This window comes from Electrophorus electricus, chromosome 7 (assembly GCF_041902795.1).
Source record: "Electrophorus electricus isolate QZ-2024a chromosome 7, ASM4190279v1, whole genome shotgun sequence".
In the NCBI taxonomy this organism is placed as follows: domain Eukaryota; kingdom Metazoa; phylum Chordata; class Actinopteri; order Gymnotiformes; family Gymnotidae; genus Electrophorus; species Electrophorus electricus.
The window spans coordinates 4,276,599-4,298,409 of NC_137503.1; the positions used below are offsets into that span (position 1 = coordinate 4,276,599).

Sequence of the window (21,811 nt, forward strand, 5' to 3'; positions counted from 1 at the left end):
TTTGACTACTGCGTAAACATACATTCTAAATAATAATAATAATAATAATAATAATAATAATAATAATAATAATAATAATAATTATTATTATTATTATTATTAGCTTAATATGATGCCTCATCTAAGTATAAAAAGTATAGTATGAGTCTCTCTCTCTCTCTCTCTCTCTCTCTCTCTCTCTCTCTCTATATATATATATATATATATATATATATATATATATATATATATATATATATATATATATATATATATATATATATATATATATATATATATAAAATTTGCCTGCATCTATGTATCGATTGTGTGTGTGTGTGTGTGAGAGAGAGAGAGAGAGAGAGAGAGAGAGATTTACCCCCCAAATGAAAACGTATTTCTGATCGCCCTAGTTTCTACTTAAGTGCGAGCTATATATGAAAGCAACTAAGACCCAGCGCAGGCTGCACGTGGCACGCGGCGCGCGGTGTTGTGTAGCAGCCGAGACCAAAGTGACATTGTCGCGCGCTCTGTTCTGGAGCGAGTGTTAACCCTGCATGCGCATCAGGATGTGGCTAACCTGGAGTTCAGACATCGTCCGTCTCAGCATCACCATGGACACCAACACGCTGCCGCCGACTGCGAGAATGTGCTGATGCAGACTTTGCGGTCTCCTGTGTAGCGCGCCTCTGCGTGTAGTGTTTGATCGTCTGAGAAGTTGGTCCCGCGGTGTTTGTGTTGAATGGTAGGGTTGAAATGACTCGCGGGTGATGTGGAGTTGGCGGCTGGGGTGTGAAGAATGGACTGTTTATGCATCGTCACCACTAAGGTAAGGTAAGATAGGAACCGCGGGGGCGCGGTGGCTAAGTTTTCGTTCCTCTTCATTTTTTACATTTTTAAATTTTTACTTATTTATTTATTTTTGCGTCGATAGTCATACGATAGTTTTCCGATTTTTAAAATAGAATGTATCGAAACTGGAACCTTGTTTACTGGACTTGTGAAGCTTGCATTTTAAATTAATTTCTGTTTCAAGCTAGTTTGAAGTTGCTGATTTGGTCAGCAGCATATTTTTGAGCAAAAAGAATTGGATACCAAATGGTTAGAAACAAATTTATAGCAGGTAAACATAAAGCCATGAACTTGTTCCATAGGTGCAGTATATTTGAATGTCAGAAGGATGAGTAGGACTACTTCCCAGCTCCAGTCCTAATATAAGTGTTTGGGTTGATTGCACATTTCCTCTAAAATGGCTGTACTGCTGCCTGGGGCGAGAAACGGGCAGGATGTGCTTCAGGAAGACCAGCTGTGTTGCATGAAAAAGATGTGAACCACTGTGGGGAAAAATCTACAGCAGTTTCATTAGTAGCTAGTTCAGTTAGTGTTTTTTTTGTTTGTTTGTTTGTTTTTTGTTTTTTTTAGCAGTGTGGTGGTTTAGGAGTGGAAATCTTGCAGGACTGAGACTTTTGTTTTATTTGATCAAGTGCCCTTAATATAAAGCTAAAGTTAAATTCTTCATCCATTTGTCCTTCTTGGAAATAACAGACGACTACAAAAAGTGATTTTCTTAATCATTTAGTGATTTGTTCAGAGAAATGCTTATAAAACACAGTGTGGAATGGATCAGTTATTGGTTGTGTCCATTCCGTGAGTACATAGAAGGTGTGTAATCCAATGACCTTAAACCTGCTTGTATGACCTCTCAAGAAACCAGTTAAAGCGTTCTAAATTGTAGTAGACATTTAGAGTGAAGGTGGCCTGAATGGGCTGTTCTGGAGAGGGGGACATACATGAGCTGCTTGGATTGACCTGTTCTTACACACACACACACACACACACACCCACACACACACACACACACACAAGCATACGCATACCAAATATGCAAAAAATATGCCTGATTTTATATCATATGCATGAGGCTTTAACTTCCGTCTGCTCCTTGGCAAGTGAGTCATTCTTGCACACAAGGGCAAAAGAGCAGCACAGCTGTGGTCATGGAGGCATGTGCATATCCCAGTGCGACCCCAAGGTGCGCCATGCATGCACCTCCTGCCAGGCCCTTCTGATTCTTCTGTCACTCCACGCTGTCACGTGTTGGCCCATATTTCTTCAGCTTCACTGCCTGATGCTTTTCCTCTGCCTTACCCTTCATTGTGTTACCATTTTAAACGTCCGTGTTACTTCGTCTAGTATGTGATTAAGGGCATCTTGATAATGCATAGTTTGCTTTGTTAATCCTAGCAGTTAAGAGGCAGAGTGGTGGAGGTCTCAAGCGTACCAGAAACACTAGCAGAACCCATGTATTTTTCCTTTTTTTTATCCTGAATGTTTTAGAGGTGAACTCTGCTTGCTACAGTATTTAACACCCCTTGCATTACTTTGACTTTATCCAGTGGTTTGTCCTTTTCACACGCATCTCTGTGAAGTATATAATGCTGACTTATTTAAAATGCCAATCTATTAAATTATTTTTATTCATCATAATTTTTTCCTTTTGCAAGAACAATAAATGAGATGTCGATTTTCTTTTAAACGTTTACTTGCACTTTTGAAGAAGTGCTTTTTATGAAGAAGTAATGGAGTTTTCATTAAAGCATGTTGAACTGAGTGATTGGGTAAGGTAGGCTATTCGGACCGTCAGTCTGGGCTCAGTCTCAACCTGGTAACAGGTTCTCTCTGATGCTCCTTTTTACATTTTGTACCTGGATTTGACCTGACATCAGAGTTTGATGCAGAGTGTTCTATATTTAATAACCTGGCTAGAGCAGATTTGGTCGCAATTATAGTCGTGATCAGTCCTCTGCTATGGGTTTAAATACTTAAATGGCTTGTCGTCTTGTGACCAGGAAACGTTGATTGTAGCATCTCATTGGATTTTAATCTCAAATCTTTAGGCCCTTTTGTATGAATAAACATCATTGTTTCTTCTGACCTCTAGAAGAATTTCCTAACCTCATCTTCCACTTCTCTGAAGAAAGTAAAAGTTTCCTAATCTCACCTTTTAAGCTCTAAAAGGATTAACGTTTATCCTTTAATTGTCTTTGGAAAGAAAGACCTATTTTTTGCCTTTGCTTTAATTTTGTGGAGACATGGTCGTTGTGTGAAGGCTCTCTGCAGTAGGTGTTATACGAGGCTCAAAGACTCTGGTGTGGAACAGAATGTAAAGTATTGTGTACTTGAAACACACAATACCCTACATTCCTCTGAGAACTCCCTGGTATCACCATCTGAAGCTGTTTGTAGCCTGGGCATAACTTTGGACAACCAATTGTCGTGTTTCAAATCTCACCCGGTCTTGCAAATTTCTCCTTTCTCTTGCTGGAAGCTGTCCAGGTACTTGTGCAGTCTCTTGTAATTTCAAAGCCAGACTACTGCAACTCGCTATTTGCTAGTCTTCCTCTAAGAGCCATCAGACCTCTACAGCATGTCCATAATGCAGCAGCACGACTGGTCTTCCAAGTTCACACACATTACTCCACTGTTGCGCTCCCTTCATTGGCTTCCAGTAGCTGCACGTATCAGATTTAAAACCTTGATGCTTGTCTACAAGGCCAAAAATGGACCAGCCCCTCCATACATGATGTCAATAGACAAAGCCAGATCCATACCTTGAGTACTTCGAACTTCAAGTACGGCTCTCCTCGAAATACCATGTTTATACCAAGTTTCACGTAAGACAAGCACCAAAACTATTCTCTGTCCTGGTTCCTAGATGGTGGAACGAACTTCCGTTTGCTGTCCGGACAGTAGAGTACCTTGCAGTCTTCAAACGCAGACTGAAGACCAATCTATTTGTGGAATATTTAAATGACCACTGACCTTTCTCCTGTTAACTAAAACTATTTCTCTTATTGTAAGGTATTGTTTATTGCACTGATGTTGACTGCTCCTTTGTTGACTAACAAACTCTATTACTTATGGTTTATTGCACTTATATTTGTTTGAAATAGAGCTTGTGTATTTTGCACCTCTATGCATCAGCATTGATTCCTGTATTTCAACAGTATTCTAGTTCATTGGTATATTTGATTCTAACCTACTGTACTAGCTAGAATGTATTCTATGAGTAAATGAGAAAGCACTTTTGTAAGTTGCTTTGGATAAGAGCGTCTGCTAAATGCTGTAAATGTAAATGAAACATACTTGTGTTGAAGAGCTGTTGTACATTAGTGCTGAAGATCACTTTCACACTCCCTCTTTAGTATATAACACGTATTGGTGAAGCAAGATTATATTATTACAGAGTGTCAATATGCTGTCAATATGCCCTTTACATTATTGAGCCCAGCGTTTTACTGGGCACTGGGATAACTAGGACCTAATTTTTCAAAGTATCTGTTGTGATGTTGCTGTTGTGCCTTAAACATATTGCAGTCATGTGGTGATTCATTAATATATTGTTGTGAAAACACCAAAGCGCACTTCAGAAGCTTAAGCAACAATCAAACAACAACTAAAATGACCTGGGTCTATAGTAGCGAAATAAAAGCATGAGGATCAGGGTGAGTTAAAACGGGAAGCGCTTTGCGCAAGTGAAACTGATCAGGATATGGTGTGTCTGCTTGCTCTCCTTCGGAGCTGCACAGGTTGTCTCTTACTGAATCTGGGTCTCCTTGGAAGTCGACGCTCTGTTCAGGTCTGCTCCCTGGACTCCCCGCCTCTCCCTGTCTGAGCTCCATTTAACAGAGGGGCACAGCGGTGGAATGTGGAGCACCACATGATGTTTTTTGGTACCTCATGCAGACAAACAGAAAGCAGGTTCTGGTAGATGCCAGAGGTGTTGGTTATTCAATCTTTCCCTCAGGTTTTGGGCATGGATGTGTTTGACGTTACTTCCTGTAGTGGGATCTGAGTTGTTGTTGTTTTTTTGTTTTTTTTTTTTACTTAAGATGTTATTTGTTGAATGATGTGTTGCTTCTGTTTGAATGTCATAGGGTTATAGGTCATGCGGTGAGATGGGGTGCACGTGTGTGCACTCTCCTGAGCTGCGGAGGTTAAAGCAGGTGTGAGTCGGCAGGGAGTGTGGCAGTGTGCTGATCTCACACTCCCTCTTCTCAATGAGTCACAGGCTTCCTGTGTTCTCTGTACATATAGGCAGGCTTACTCATAGCCCATACTCTCACACACACACACACACCTCTCTCTCTCAAACTTGTTCATTTGCATACATGCACAGTATGTTCTCTTTATCCACTCCCAGATGGGTGCTGGGAGCCTGGTCATGTGTGGGAATGGGCTGAGAGGTGTTGAGACTCTCACATGCCATTAATGGGTTTCCCTCCTATTCTCCTCTTCAGATCTCTATCTGACTTTATTGAGGAATAAAAGGAGCCTAAAAGATGTAGAAGCCAGAAATTGGTCTTTGTCCTCCCTATCCAATTCTCAGGGGAGCAATACGTCAGTCTAGTGCTTAGTACCACACACGGCCTGTGCTCTCCTGGTTCAGTGCTTAGTACCACACAAGGCCTGTGCTCTTCTATTTCAATGCTTCGCTGCATAAAATGTTCAAAGAATCCAATTAGTGTGAGCATGTATGTAGTGAATGTGAATTGCACTCATCATTAAATTTACATTTTGCATTCCACAGCATACCCTCCAACTCGACACATTTAAAAGAAGGTTTAGGATTTTGTTGGCCATCTTCACGTGTCAGTAGTACAGTCTTAGCCTTGCTGTTTCCGATGTTATGATCATCTGGTTGAAGCTTCTCCGCTTGCTCTAATGAGACACCTGTGGCAGAGTCCAAGGCCAACGCCCACCCTGGCCTGACCGTGCTTAATTACTTGTCAGAGCGTGAGTGTGTTGGGCCATAATGCCTGTGAGTGTGGTACTGCTGGCCATTGCTCACAGTCTATTTTAAGTCTAATGACAGCCTGGCATGGCGTGGCAGAGTGCTTGTTTGAAGTAGGAAACCTGAAAGCTGACCACTGCATAGAGGACTGTGTGCTTGGCAGTGTGACTCTTCTGCCAGTAGCAATCATCCTCATTTGTTTCTCATTGGGTGATGCTGTTTCACTTAAGCAGCTGTCGTCTCCTCTCCGAGCTGTGGATAGAGAGGGCTCTCTGTCACGTGAGGACCCAGAGCCGCGGGGAAGGCTGCTTTTCATGCAGAAGTGCTTTGGGTCAGGGCGGAATCAGAATACCACTTCCTCTGCTCAGGCATGTACTGCTACACTGCGTCACTGGTGCAGGGAATGAAAGAATTCTGTAGCCAACTGAAAGGTGGAAGTTTTACAGGCTTAGCCGTTTAAGCCAGGCTGAAACCTATGTTAGGCTTTCCTTTTAAAGTGAACAGTCGCACTGTTCTTTCTAGTGCTCTGAAGTGGATAAACGTAAGTATGAAATATGGCATGATTTTGCAGAATGTCATGATGTTGGCAGAATTTGAAAATGCCAAACTGATTTTAAAAAGCAGGAATAAAAAAACTGTAAGAAAAGGGTTGAGGCTGACTGAATTCCACCAGGCCCATGATTTGCATTTATATCTTCTGCATCTCAAATATCTGTACAGTGTTTATCAGTATTAGTCAACAGCATGTTCTGCCTGGGAATTTAAGCTATGACCTTTGTGTTGCTAGCAATTCTACCTGCTCTACAAGCTGAGCTACAGGAGCTGAAAATGGGGAAACCAAGTGAGTTCAAGTCCAAGTGAAGCTCATCCCTGGGTGTCCAGAGATTGGCGGTGAGAGCTTCACTGAGCAATTCACTGCCTGCAGATTTCCTTGCATGGCTTTGGACAGCAGCAGTTGATCTGGATTTAGTGCCATATTTAAACCGCACGGCTGCTTGCCTTGTCAGGGTTCATGTCAGGGTCAGTAGCTCCAGGTGGCTGGCTGTCCAGTACGTGCTGTCTGGGGCAGCTCCCAGCTCTGGTCGTGGTCACGTGATGGAGGCCAGGCAGGACGTACCCCGGGACCGTCCCAGAGCGATGATTTCAGTGGCTTTCAGAAGTGCCACCAGTGCCAACGGAGTGGGGCCAGTTGTAATCATGTCTCTTGCATGTGGTCCCAGAAGCTGCCCTCCTCCTCGGCCCTGTCTTGGCTTAGGATCCTCGGCAGCCTCAGTGATTTGTACAGTGGTACAGCTGGCTAAATATTCTTCTGAAAAAAGCACGTGGTGTCTTAGGAGGTGTGTGCAAAACTGAGTGCACAGGGACTAAAAAGCACTTTCAGCAGAGAATGTCTAAACAACCTGCAATTTAGTCAAAGCCCAGTGTTATTTTGGGTCTGCAATTTGCCAAGTGTTAACATATATTTTTAACAGACTCGGGATGTAACTTTTTTTTTTTTTTTTTTTTTTTTTTTTTTTTGCATGGATTCTTATAACATGAATTACATTTGGAAAGAACAAGTTGTCAACCTATATCCTTAGTAACCGAATCCTAGCAACAATCAATAAATGTAACTAACATGCTTAACTGAGTGCAGTGTAGCACTATGTCTGTATCAGTGATGTTTTGCATTTATGTGCATCACATTTTTATATCTGAAGAAGAAATCTTGTCCCTCTATTTAGATCTTTATATCTATCTGTAGAGAGAGTGATGTTTTACCTATACAGCTTTTGCTGTCATATATTGTGGATTAATGATATGCCATTATTACGTGGTAGTCTGGGAAATTAGTATAATACTCTGCATATATGGTACCGAGGGTTTGACAAAATGTTGAATGCATCATGTTTGTTTCATCTAGATGTTAACCAAGCTCTTAGCTTCAGGCATAATGTTGACAAGTTCTAGCTCTCATGACTTACGCAATGATATCTGGCTTTGTTAACAATTCACTCTGCACTTGAGGAGAGCCGGTACAACCGGTTGTGCATGGACAGTGTGTGAAGCAGGAAGGCAGGTAAATCCCATGCTTGTGGTTATTTAACTTGTAACCAACAAGGCTACTGATTTTTTTTTTTTTTTTTTTTAATAGGTTCCCTGACCTCCAGCCCAGTGGGAACCTCTGTGGGTTTCTCTTCCTGTTTAAACAGGAAGTTATTAGGGAAAATGGAGTTGTTTTCTAAACATCTTTTGTAGCATGAAAGCCCCTTGTTGGGAAGCCTTCTGGTTTGGTCCATACTCTAAGCCAACTGGTTTGGTCCATACTCTAAGCCTTCTGGTTTGGTCCATACTCTAAGCCAACTGGTTTGGGCCCATCATCACCTCTATAGGAGAGCCGGTTGGAGCCATTTGAAAGACTAAAAAAGTGACTTAAAAGACAGAACCTTCAACAGAATATTTAATAGTGAAAGTTGTGTATTTTGTGTATATATACTGTATATTGTCTGTGAGTTTGGTTGGTGGCTGTATGAGGGATTTTGCTGTAAGATGCCTGGTCAATTGGGGCTGGGATGAGGTAATACACCTGTCTTGTTGCAAATTTGGCATACCTGAGTTCATTTCCGGTGCTGGATTAAAGGTGGTTTTGTTATTACAAATAGCCCTCCTGCCCTTACAGGAGGTTCTAAATTTGTCCAGCTGTTGTGGCTCATGTGGAAAGGGTGCAGTTCTGAACCCTTTCTTTATTACAGATTTCTCTGCTCCAATGGACATGATTTTAGAGTCTGTGCTGCTGGACAGCGAATGTGCATGTGCAACACAGACCAGCCGGGCACTCATAGGTCACCTGCAGCACACACCAAGCTTCCTTCATTACACATGTGTAGCCATGCTTACCATTGCCTTCCTGGTGGTCACCTTTATTAATGAGAGAGTTTTTTTCTTGTTGTTACTTTATGGAATATGCCTTTTGCCACACAGCATGAATCCACACCCAGAAGCATGAACAAAATGTAGCTGGAATGAAAGACCTTTAAATCTAGCCTTCATAAAAAGATCCTAAAATTTCCCCTGACATTTGGGTTTGGGCTCTAACCAGTCTTGCTCTTCAAGCTCCTCTTTTTGCTTTTAATTCCTTTCTTTTCTGTTCTTTTCTTTTCAAAGCAGGAAGAATACTCAAAATGTAATTTAATACTGCCATCTACTGTATTGAGTGGAACTAGGAGGTAATTTGACTGTGCTCTGACGGGGAATGGAAGCTTCCGTTCAGTTCTACGACCTTAAAGTCTTTTTCTGGCAGACCTCAGCAGATGCACTGCAGGATTCCATCGATCTCCTTAGACTTATTAATGAGGGTATTTTCTCTTATGCATCTCTTTGGTATGGCTGTCTACATCCCTTTGTAATTCCTGACAGACTAATACTAATAGTCTTTGATGCGTATTAAATTTCTGATATTAAATGATCCAATATCAGTTAAGGAATATAGATCCCCCCCGCCCCCCCAAGTTTTTAAGCTGTTTGTGTTCAGATATGAATGAATGTTTAGTGTGAGGGGAGTTTCTCCTCTCTCCTCAGCAAGCTCCACTAGGACCCTCTCTGTGCATTGTGGGAAAAGTGGGCGGCCTCTATTCAGCTCTGCTGGTGGTGCTGTCGCCATGGGTTATGGGGCTATCCAGGAGAGGGTCGCTGCGCATGGTCAGCGCCGTGCGGTAGGGCGGAGCCACAGATTGCGGCGAGAGGCAGGGAGGGTCAGAGCTATCCGTGTGGAAGAGGCAGCCATGCACTCGACACACACACACTGCTGCGTGGCCAAGGCGAGAGTCTTTCCTGCTTTGAAACAGGCTGAAGGGTACAGTGTGGCTCCTTAGGCGTTAGCCCTTAGCACAGGCATGCTGACTCATAAGTGCATGTTTGGTTTGGTGGATGTGACTCACATGCTTAAAACCATTAAGGCTCCATGGCATGGACAAAATATTGTATTATGTTTATATTTTTTTATGCATGCTGTATTAAACATACTCAAATTGTGATATGCCACTGCAATATTAAAAACCCAATGTCTAAGCTTTGTGACCTTTTTTTTGGCATTCTTTTGTTACATGTTTTGGATCATGTGAATGCCTCCAGAAACACCCTGAGAACACTTTTTTGCAGTGTGAAAAACTGCATAGGGTGTCTGCAGCACATCGTATATTTTTGTTGTGCTTTCTTTAAAGGCTTTTACATACTACAGCCATCTACAGTATGAGTACTTCAGAGTACTTCAAAGACCAATATTGCAATGCCATTAATGAATGATATGTTGTTCTGCGGCGGCCTATGTACCTCTGGGTTTCCGGCGTGTGCCTGTCTGCCAAGTCACTGAGAAGCTCTGAGCAACAGGACACTCAGTCAGCCTTAACCTGACTCTGGAAGGGTGCTCTGGCAGTCGCAAGTCTCTGCCCACATGGACTCGAGGTAATGTGGTGGAATCTAAATCGATCACTCATATGATCATTCAACCATGCCCTGGTGTCACTATTAAATGTGTTTTTGAACAGCTGTGGCATATTTTCCTTAGAGAAATTCCTTATAGTGTACAAAGCTCTGGAGTTTTTAGTTCATTGTTAAACTGATGTAACCAGTTACAGAAACTAGGGTTTACAGCTTCATGGTCATAGCTAGCACTAATGCAGTAGAAATTTCTGCCCTTCAAAATGTTTTTCAGATCGCTTTCAAGCAAAGCCCATAAAGTTCCATGCTGCTATGAAGACTTTGATTTTGGTTGGCAGATGGTCCACCCTTGAGGGAAATAACTAGACCACTGAATTGTTACTAATGGTTTTCCTTGTTTCACTGTACATTTTAAAATGATCAGTTTCTATAATCTTCTGTGTTGCTAAGTTTAGCATGTTTTGTCATTTTCCGTGTGACATACATGATTTTCATTGAGAAAATATCTGTGGTGTTATGAATCAGTGCATATATTTTACTATATCCTTCATCTCTCTCTCTCTCTCTCTCGGTTTGTCCGATTCAAATATTTTTGAGCAAGTAAATATGCAAATTGCCTGCACGTCGCTTCCTTTCCCAGCTGGTTATTTAAAGGCGATAGGATGGTTGCATAACTTGGCCATGCTTCTCCTCCCAGCACCCACCTTTCTTCTCTGGCCTCCAGCCGCACCATGCAAGGTGTTCACTGACTGAATGCAACCAAAGCAGGAAGGTAGAGGGCAAAAGCCATACTCTAAGAACCTGACTGCGTTCTCTTGGGTACACATTCTACCTGGTAGAATTTCACTGAATGCAAAGACACAAAGATTTCTGATTTATGGTACGCAGTGCTTTCAATAAAACATGGCCAAAATACAGTCGAATATTTACAATTCACTTGACCCGGCCTGATGACTTTGCTACTATGCTACCTTGTCCTCCCCTGTTTTAGAGTCGTTTTAACTGGAACCCATAATGCCCAGTCAGTTTAGTATGCTCTCCCCATTCCAAAATAGTGGTCATCTCCTATTGGAATTTATTTTCATAAATCATATTGCGATTGGTTAATGAACAGTACTTTTGTTCATTTATGCAAAACTTTGTGACATTTTTTCTTTGTTATTAATTCTTCACCTAATGGTGCCCATAACTGAGTGTGTGCCATCGAGAGGGTCCACTGGGTGTAGTGAGACCATTTACTTTAAGGCTTCTTAGGAGCTGGGTGGCATAAGCCATCAGAAGTTTTTGTTCGCATTCTGGATCCCCCAACTTTGTTTAATACTGAGCCTAATTGATATTCTACACTGCATTCAATGGCTTCACGTTGGCTTTGTTACCTGCAGAGCTTGAGAATGAAGCTTTTCCATTACATTCAGAAAGCTGCCTGTCCTTGTCAAACTTTCCTCTGCACAGTCCTGCCACGTGCCTCTTAAATATGTAGAACAAATGAGCATCTTGTACTATCAGGGAAGATCCAATTATAAAATGAAAGCTGAAGCAAGTAAGAACAAAAAGTGGTAGAAGGAGAATCTGTCGGTCAGGCTGGCAGGGAGGACACCTGTGCTTTTCCTCCTGCTTGCCACACATAGCCGAACCGATGCGATCGTCAACGTTCAGCACTTTTCCATCTAGATAGACTCGGCACCGAGTCCCTCAGCTGCTCGGAGATGAGTGATTAACATCTGCATGCGCACGCTTATCGGGTGGGAGAGTTGTCTGCTGCTCTGGAGCAAAGCGCTGAGTGCACAGCCTCCCAGCATGGCAGCTTTGCCTTTAAAGTAGCCGTGGATTACGGTTTGCTGTTTCGCAAAGTGGCCTGCCCTCTCTTCAAACTTTGTATGGAATTGAAACAGCTTGGATATGGGTTGGAAGAGGCTCTCCTGCAGCCACCGCATGTTCTAGATTTTATGTGGCATAGAGTTATGAGAATTATCGGTTATAATTCTGGATTTTGAACTATGCTCCAATGCTTGGAATGCACATTCATAAAGTTAATTAAGTCATACTTAAGTGATTTTGCCATAAGATCATTCATATCTCTTTGTATCCTTTGACATTCTGACTCTTCCTTTTTTGTATGTCAGTTTGGAAGGTGTCCTGTGCTGCTCAAGCCTGGCAAATGTCTTCCTATTTCTAAATGCACACACAACTGTCTTGATTGTGACCTTTGGAACTTGCTAAGCCAATGAAAATGCATCTGCCAGACCTATTCAGTTGATCACAACCATCTGCTTCAACTGATCAGAGCACACTGATATTGCCTAGAGCATCTCAGGCATGGTGAGTGCTGACTGACTGAAGAGAGCGGGTGTTACAAGTGAGCTCAAGAAACTAGCCCTGTTTTCCTGTTCAGTGCCAAAGAAGGAAATACTTCAGGGGAAATTTGCCCAAAGATTTGTAGGTATTATTAAAGAAACAGAGGAGTTTTCCAGCATTTGATGAATTGTTTAACAGCTCTCTGACTAAGGTCATTAGTTCTTTGTGTGTAGTATGGTAGCTTTGGCACTGCCGGGATGTTCACTATTGGAAGGATTAGTTAAGTTTCGGTTCTAAATGCCCGTGACATTTCTTACACAGATGTGCTCTTCCATGCCTATGCTTGTAAATTGAAGCAAACATTCTGTTTGCTCTTATGATATCCATTAAAGCCTTGATTGTGTGTTAGGCTCGCTGGACAGGACCCTGCCCCCTTCGTGCGTTTCGTGCTGGGTCTGTGGCTGGGTGCTCTGGAAGCTGGAGCTGCATGCCTCCCTGTTCTCTGATGATGGAATAACTCCATTGATTTGGTGTTGCAGGTTGGGGAAATCCCAGGTTGGGGCTGGATTTGAAACAGCAAATGAGATCAGAGAAACTGTATAGGCCCGTAGGAAAATTGTCTTGGACACTTTCAGCAGCTACTTTCGGTACACAAACAACACAGTGACTACACACTAGGTTTGTGTGGTAGGTTGTATATGGATGCTTGCTTTCTGTTTGCTGCGATGGGGTTACACGTGATCATAATCTAAAGATCATCTTCATCAGTAAAAGTGCTGCATTCATTCCACTTAACGTGTTAGTTTCTGATTACAAAGATTTTTACTCCTCTACCCTTCATAGCTCATTAAAAGATGCTTCTTTGTCAGGCCTGACACTTGATAACTTGTTCTTCTCGTCTCCCTGAAATCTCAGCAGATGTTGTGGATGAGTGGTTCACAGCGAAGGTCAGACCTTCTTAAACTGCTGACACTGCCTAAAACCATATGCTGGATACCAGCCTGCTCAGTCTCACCCTGTCCACTTCTGTCCCCAATCTGTTACGAAGCTTACGGTCAGTGAGTCTCCTGACTCTGCAGATTTGTGTATCCAACTGCTGTTCGTATAAATTATGAAACGATGCCGTCACCGTTTGCGCTTGGTTCACAGAGGTTGTGCGTGCTGCCGCTGCTTCATCTGATACTGCTCTCTCAGCGGGGCAGGTTATTAGAGAGTGTCTGAGGTCATGTCACAGCCTTCAAAACACCAATCATTTTCAGCATCTTCCTTCCATGCACATCTGTGTGATTTGCTGATGGAGCTCCTGTGCGCTCCCTGTACCTCACCTCAGAATACTCTGTGTTTGTCCTGTGTGTTTCCATACAGTGTTCCCGCTCGTGGAAACATTACTCGTCTCTCCATTGGGCTGTGTAATAAGCCCCCCCACTTGCAGTGGCTTGCCCCTCCCCTCCTATGCTCACCTCTCCTCTCTCTCTCTCTATCTCTATCTCTTTCTCTCTCCTCTTTCCATCACCCTCATTCTGCCTCTTCATCTTGCTTCGTGCTCGCGCTCTCTCTCTCTCTCTCTCTCTCTCTCTCTCTCTCTCTCTCTCTCTCTCTCTCTCTCTCTCTCTCTCTCTCTCTCTCTCTGGTGACAATAAGCCATGGCCAAAGCAGCTCTAAGGCAGGTGAAAGGGCAGTCGCTCTGAGCTGACGGATCGCGCCTGTGCACCGCCAGTTCACACACGCTCTGACACGAGACCCTCGCTGTCGACTGCTGCCCTCTAACCCCACCCACCCACCGCCTAATCCGGTCTGTCGTCAGCCTACCCAGTGCGGGACTCCTCGCGGGCAGCATGGCTGCTCTGGAGCTGCCCGCTGAGCGCGTCTCTCTGGGAGCACACTGACCTGAGGCCAGCTGCACGCCAGGGAACGCGTCAGCAAGGCGCAGGGCTCCCCAGACTCCGCTGGACGGACACTGTGTGCCGGTGGCCCTGCTCCTCCCCCCAGCACCGTGGCCGGCACCGAGTGCGGAGCAGCTGAGCGATGAGGGTGCGTGTCAAGATCGAGCGGCAGGCAGCGCTTGAGGACGAACTTGGACGGGACCTCCATCACTGATGGATTGAATTGTTCGGGCATAGAGGGCATGTCTCCCAGCATCAAAAACTTGGATTGCATTTCCCCAATGTTGTGCCACTGTAAAGTAGCATGCACCGACAGCGCCATCTCGCTCATGTTTGGATGCAAGGTAGGAAAAAGAGCAGAGTCCTTTTTTTCCCCCCTTTCAAACTATTTGTGTCAAGTTCTACTCTGTCAGCAGTGGTAATAGTTTTCTCCTGAATCAGGCTCATTTCATTTCTTTCCTCCTTGAAGTCAGACAACTATTGTGTCTTGGTGAGGATCATAATATTGATGGAAAGAATAATCCTTTCAATGGGTGAGAGATGCATGTGATTCAAATCAGATGCGAATATCGGTAATGTTTAATGTTTTGTGCAATTACGAGCACAAGCTCTACTGCTCATCAGCTTCCCTGCAAGTTTCTACAATCCTTCTGGCAAAATGTGAAGTGCTGAATGATTTCTGATGCTGATAGATGTGGGAGACTGTGATACACGGAACACTCCAGAAGTTCTTCCGGAGGGGCTCTGCATTGCTGGGTGCTTTTAGTAAACCCAGCCAACACTCCTGAGTTCATTTTTTGCCATTTCTTTAGCCACTCTACTGGGACAATGGGCAAGCCTGTCGATAAGAACCTGGCCGATTGTTCCTCTCCCTCCTGCTTTGCTGTTGTCACTGGCACACGGGTCTGTGTTTTAGGATGGCATAAGGGTGCGAGTACAACATGTCTTCCTTAAGGTGCAGGGCCCCTCTGCTGGAGTCTTCCAGGCTTATTGAAGAGGGAGAAAAAGAGATGGCATGTTCCTGTAGTTACATAACTGCTCCTCCTCTGGGTATCCAAGCCCGCGTCCCAGTTGCTACTAGTGTGCATGATAAGCATGTGCAGAACATTCTCACATTTTTGCTCCTCTCTGTCCGGTTCCTCAGTCTCTGTCCTGCCAGCCTTTGGGCAGCTGGGCATGCGTCAGTATACATGCACTGCCGTCGTGAAACACAGGCACTGGGGACTGATATTCTGCCTCAGTGTTTGTGAATTTCTGGTGCCAAAGCTGTGCAGACCCGATGCGGCCGTCTGCGTAGCCAGACACTGAGATGCGCTGTGCTTTTGCAGCGATGACCCCATGCTCCACAGTTTTTGGGATCCAGGCCATATAATACAAGAATGTTATGAAACTGTTGGTTCACTGTCGTCTTCATTTTTCATAAACTGTTATGCTACTGAATTATTAAAACTCCAAAGTCAAAATTTAAACGCTGTGATGACTGAGTCAGGCTTGAATGAATCCTCTCTGAACATCCAGAACAGAATCGGTCCATCTTCATAAATTATAGCCTGTGAAAGAAAATTGCAGTCCTAAGTGTTTGCTAGCATCATTTTAATGTATTTATAAAAACTGCTCCTGGAGTTAATTGGTTTGTGCTGTGATGTAAGCACATTGACTAACAGATTAAATCAACATTCCACCATGTTCCTTTGTGCAGTAATATTTCACAGTGAATACCATTGCAGTCAGCATCATATTTAAAACCTGCACTTTAAATGTAATAAAATGTGCCAGTTTGTCCAGTTTTTTTTTTTTTTTTAAATTTTATCTGCAGCATTTGTTGTAGCTGTGTTTATGTTAATGAAACAGCTTTATAGAGCTGCAGTAGCAGTTGATGGGGGCTCCTTGGAAGAAGGGGGAAAAAAGACTTGCAGGAAAAGTTCATAGCCAAAGTTGGTAACCTTCCCGGTCTCTGAGCAGAGTATGACGCAGTGTGCAACTGTGTAAGTGATGGAGGGGAACTGAAGGGTCTCTAAATAATGGCATGTGGGAAGACAAGGATGTGTCTTGCCTGTCTGTAGAAGTTAATCTTTCTCCTGACATTTGAGTCCACCTGAGCCAAGTCCACGGGCGCCCATGAGGTGTTTTCTTCAGTGATTACTGCTAGCTGAGCAGCTTTTCAACCTGGGCACGTTACCTTCTTTTGTCGCCCAGCCGGACCTGTTCCCTTTTCTCTCTTTCTGCGGGACACTATTTTTGCAATGTCTCACACCACAGTATCATCACATGGGTCTTTGATGGGTTTATGTCTATGCAGAACATGCTTTGAGTAGCTGTAATATCCCTATTTATCACTAGTTCCTGCTTCTTGCAAGAATCTAGCCAAGTAAATGACCTGGAAGCATGACAGAAAACATGGTGTTCATATTTTAGCAGAACTTGTAAACTTGGAATACAAAGAGATTTGACCTGCTCAATTGGACTGCATTGAAACCCAGTGAGAGGCTGCAAATGAGTTGTGATTTTTGGACTACTAAAAGCGGTCAGCAAGATTGTGATGACAAATTATGGAAAATAATACTTTTTAATAAGGTCTGGGCTGAAAACAGCAACCTTAACTCCTGCCATTTTAGACATTTTATGTACTTCTTATTGTTGGTCTTTAAACACTAATTACTTCAAAGGTCTTCGGTTTATCTGAAATATGCTTTGTTATTCGGCTGCTTTTGTTCAGACCATCCAGTGTAGGTACAATTCACTAGACATCTAAATTCCTAATATATGACACTGATCATTCCATACTGATCACTGCCAGTATCTAGCTGTGGGTAGGGAACCAGACTAGTACTTTGCAGCCTTGTTTTAATTTTGGATTACTTGTGGACCATAATTTTAACTTCTCATGTTCACCCTGAAGAAACTGTACTGTGGAAAAAAAAGTATGTTTCACCACCAAAGTACATGTTCCATCACTTTTTGTTCATTAGTCAATTGGATCTTTAGTGGATATGAATGGTAGGATTTCAAATGGTGCGATTATGTTGGCCCATGAATTTGGGAGCATGATGCATTTAAGGAAAGAAGTGGAAAACGAAAATTGCTTATATGCAGGAGCTTCTTTGTTGGGGCATTCTTTATTATAGACCTCACCACCAGAGTTGGCACAATAATTTAGCCCAAACAAGTTATCCCAATAAGTGTTTTATCCATACCTGCCTTTTTCTGGGCTCCCCTTGCTACACTGGGGATCTGCTGCTTGTTGTCCCCAGAGAGTGGTGCAGTAGATGTGCAGAGGGGTCCTGCCAATCCCAGCATAGAGTTTTGCCCCACCCCCAAAAGCCAACCTTACATGTGGCCATCATCAGTAGCAGCAGCATGTGGCCAACCTTCTGACTTAATAACATAAACTGCCACACACAACTGTACGTATAGATGAGCTCAGTTTGAGGTTATATTTGGTGCAGCCAAACCACTCCAGTGAACTTAAACCTTTCAGCAGTGGGTGTGTGTCTGTTTCACACACAAAGCAACCTGTTTCTTCCCACAAATGATCTAAGGAGAGGGCATGGTCATGTCTTAGAATGACAGTATAAAAATGTAATTCCACAATTTATTTTCCCAGACGGACAGGAACTGCAGAATGCATCTAATTTCATCTCATGTTCAGTGTGAAGGTGTGGGCTTTGCTGTCGTCGTCTTCCTTTCTACACAAGGGATGCATCCAGTCACACTCATTCACATTTCACTCTTAAATTCTACAATGGTTTCATAACTGGTGATGGGTAACACTTGTTGAGATTCTATTGCTGTTAAGTTCAGAGTTCAAGTGCAAGTGCTTTGGGAGGGTTACTCTTATTATTCAGGGTAGAAAGCTGCTGCCAGTTTTTAATAAGGTTGCATTTGTGTAGAGTGATGCACAAAGGGTGAGAAATGAGTAGAAATGGAATTACTTAACTATGTATGAATCTGCATTGGCATTCACTTCCAGGAATACAGAAATGGGTGCAAGGTAGTAAATATTCAGCTGTTGTCTCTAAGGTCATCAGTGAGACTTGATATAACACTATATGTGGTATAAGTGGATTTATTTTTAGATTTAATAAGTACTGCTTTATATAGGTAATTATTCTAAATATTGCAAAGAAACTGACCAAGTGTTTTCTCATGCCTTAGATTAGTAATTAACTTGTTAAACTCAAAATATTAAATATTAAATGGAAAAAATATTAAATGGATGAACACCTTTAAAGGGTGAAAACTAAAACTAGCAATTCAAGTTTTACAAGTATGGGTTGAAAGGGTTGCTGATCTAACAAGGTGAAAAATATATGAATGCGAGAGTTCGTCAGGAGAGTTTGTTTTTCTTCAGGGACCCTCAGGCTTAAGAAGAGGAAAAAAAAGAAAAGCCACAGCAAGTGAAATTCTGTCTGTTAGGTGAAAGTGTCTTGGGCAGATTTGCACTTTTAGTGAACATCATTAGTTAGTACAGCTGCACAGTATGGACAAAATGCATTGTTATTGTAGTGCTACATGTTGCAATTGTAATTTGCCTAGCAGTATATTATACAATTGATGAACACTTTAATGAACCTTTGATGTGTCATCATTAGATAGCTCTGCGTTATTTTGACAAAACTCAGCATAATTGTTGGATCGTATGAGTGCTCTGATTCATCGAAACACCCACAGAACACTAATCTGGAGTTTCTAAGATTGACAAGGATGTTCCCGGCACAAAACAAACAAATCTGATCTGTTGGAGATGTCTGATCCACCTCAATCTTTGCAGCCTCCACTGTTTCTGTCAGATGTGGGGATTCCCATGCAGGGGGAAGGGGGTGTACACGGGGGTGTTGTCAGCTCATAGGTGAATGACGAAGCTTTTGTAACAGGATCAGCACATGCAATGTTCTGTCTGTATAGAGGCTGTATAGAATTACAATTTTGATAACTGAAAGTACCATTAACCAGTGTGGAGCACTATACACATGACCTCTCATATTTTGCTGGAGATGCATTGTGAGCAGCTGTCTTTTGTCCTTTGGCTAAAATGCATAAAGGTGAAATTGCCCTTTCCCTGCCCCCAGAGCGGCTTTAACATGTGCTTTGGGAGTTTTAATTTGAGGTTTTCTTCAGGGGCAGGAGGGAGGAGATAGACGAGAGACGAGAGACTATTTTAAATCTGCACACTGATGGCACTCAGACTATTGAGATGTCAGTCTCAGGATTCGTCACCTCTGTGATCTCACTGTGTATTCTGTTTACCAGAAAAGGTCGCCGTCAGAGGCAGACATACAGCTGCATGTCACTTAATATTGGTTATGATTCAGAATGTTCACACCGCGTGTGAAGAAAGAAGTGCATACCGAGGTCATCATTTTCCATGCAAATATGCGCATTTGTGTATGTTTATCTGTCGCTCGTGTGTGTGCGCGCGCACACATATATATTTAATTTACATATGCATATATAATTGTAATATATACCTAATAGCAGAAATTATATAATATAGTATCTCGAGGTTTATTTACCCATTGTTTTGACTCATTAGATGACTTATTGTCTGTCATTACTTGCGCCCCTATACGTGGTTAATTTATGGTGATCTTGTCTCACTCAGTCATGCTTCTTTTCTAATGACACTGATTGTGTTTATTATGCAGACCATACCGTTCCTTGAGTTAGTTGTGTTTTCTGGATAGAGGCTGTAGTCTGGTAAACCAGTACCAGTTCAGAGAGCACTCTTGGAGCTTTTTTCATATCTGATAGACTATAGTATGTTCTCAGCCTTGGTGTTTTCTGCCAGATAAGCAGACAAGAAGTGAGAGTTTTATAGAACAGAGCTAAGCAAGGCTATAAACACAGCAGACCTTAGAGAGAAAGCAGGGTGGAGTTGTTTGCTGCACAGGTATGCTATCTGCCACCCTACACCTTATGAATTAATGTGAAAGTGTTCAAACCAGTTTAGGGTCAAAATGTTTGGACATTGCTATTGGGAGAGAAACTGTGTTCTATGAATCAGGTGTAAAAAGTGACATTGACTTGTTATACTTGAGTTGGATCATGAGGCTCAGAGTGGGAGAACTGACCCAGCTCTGCAGCTCATTATCTAGACAAGCTGGCCTCGCAGGGAGAGTGGCTGGGACTCAGGGCAGAGCACACATGTGTACTCATCAGTGTAATAGCATCACCACCAGCTAACTCACAATACCATATTTGTCCACAATACCACAGGAGCAGGCAATGTCCTTCATCAGAACAGCCCCTGGGGTGGAAAATGTACCTATTCTCCCTGTACTGGAACTTTGAGTCATACTCTGCAGCACTGCAGAGAAAACTGAGGGTTTTTGCAGCTGGTCTAACAAGTCGATCTTTGAAGCAAATACCACATCTTTTCTGTCCAGACTTAACTCATCATTCAGAGACACTGTGAAAGTGCCTCACATCCTCAGTGCACTGCACAACTGCAGTGGCTAAATATGGAGCTGTTAAATATCATAGCCATTAGAATGGGATACCTGTGAGATGGAAGCAAAAATGTAAAACTCTCACACAGCAGCCAATGGGGGGGGGATCAGCAGAGGAACCTATATTGACAGCTGCAGTTTAAAAATATGCCACTTTCAATCAGCACAGCAGCTTGAAGCAAGGGCTGAGTTAAAAAGCCCCTGTGGGTTGGTGATGGGCCTTGAGTTGGACACGTGCTTCAGGGCCCTGGGGCGCACTGGCAGCGGAGCCTGAGAGCATGGCAGGCAGCCTCCGTAGCAGACCCGCGGAGCTTGGAGCGGTGGCATGAGACGCTGCAGCGTGGCGTTGAAATTAAGCTGCCCAGCATGTGGGTCTGAAGTGATTCCAAGCCACTGTCAGCCCCGTGTGTGTGGACAACCCTATTTCGATATAGATGTAGCACCTCTAACTTTATAGATGTGCCCCACTTTGCTTCGGTTCCTCCATTCTGGAGGACCTGCATGCCATTCTGTGGGCTCGCACCTATGATGGGAATACCTTAGCAGCACATTTTAGATGTTTTGGGGTTGACCTGTTGGCGTAGAGCTGGGAAGAGATGGGTGTGTATGGATGAATGGAGACGCTGAATAATCTGGGACCCTTCCTAGACTCCTGAGGCTCTATGGTCATAATATTTCAGATGCATGGATGGCAGATCAGGGTCATCATGACGATGTGTAGCAGAGAGAGGATGCGCAGGGCTGGGTTCATTACTGCAGCATTTCCCATCTTAGCAGTACAGCACAGTCATCCGTCAGGGAGTTTCTCTGCGGTATCTGCCTTTGAACGGCCCCCTTTGGGAGGGTTTGGGAGGACCAAGCTTTCCTGGCATGCCCTGGCTCTGATTAATGCCACCAGAATGCCAAGAAAGCACTGACAAAGTAGGTCTTGGGAGAAAGCTTAGAAATAGTTTCAGAGTTTGTGTTTTAGAGGGTTGAAACATGTGGCCTGCATC

The 21,811-nt window shown here is 43.2% G+C and overlaps 1 protein-coding gene across 11 annotated transcripts in view; it reads left to right on the plus strand.

Annotated features, from left to right (window-relative positions):
* The window catches only part of dlg1a (discs large MAGUK scaffold protein 1a), an 85,916-nt gene that overhangs the window by 9,295 nt on the left and 54,810 nt on the right, over positions 1–21,811 (plus strand). The window contains exon 1 of one of the 11 annotated variants that reach the window (XM_035524224.2): positions 14,121–14,711. The exons of the other annotated variants lie outside the window; for them this stretch is intronic. Within the exon in view, the coding sequence (XP_035380117.1) occupies positions 14,610–14,711 (102 nt within the window). The 5' untranslated portion in view covers positions 14,121–14,609. Of the gene's footprint in view, positions 1–14,120; positions 14,712–21,811 lie in introns of those variants that run through there. 11 annotated transcript variants of the gene reach the window in all.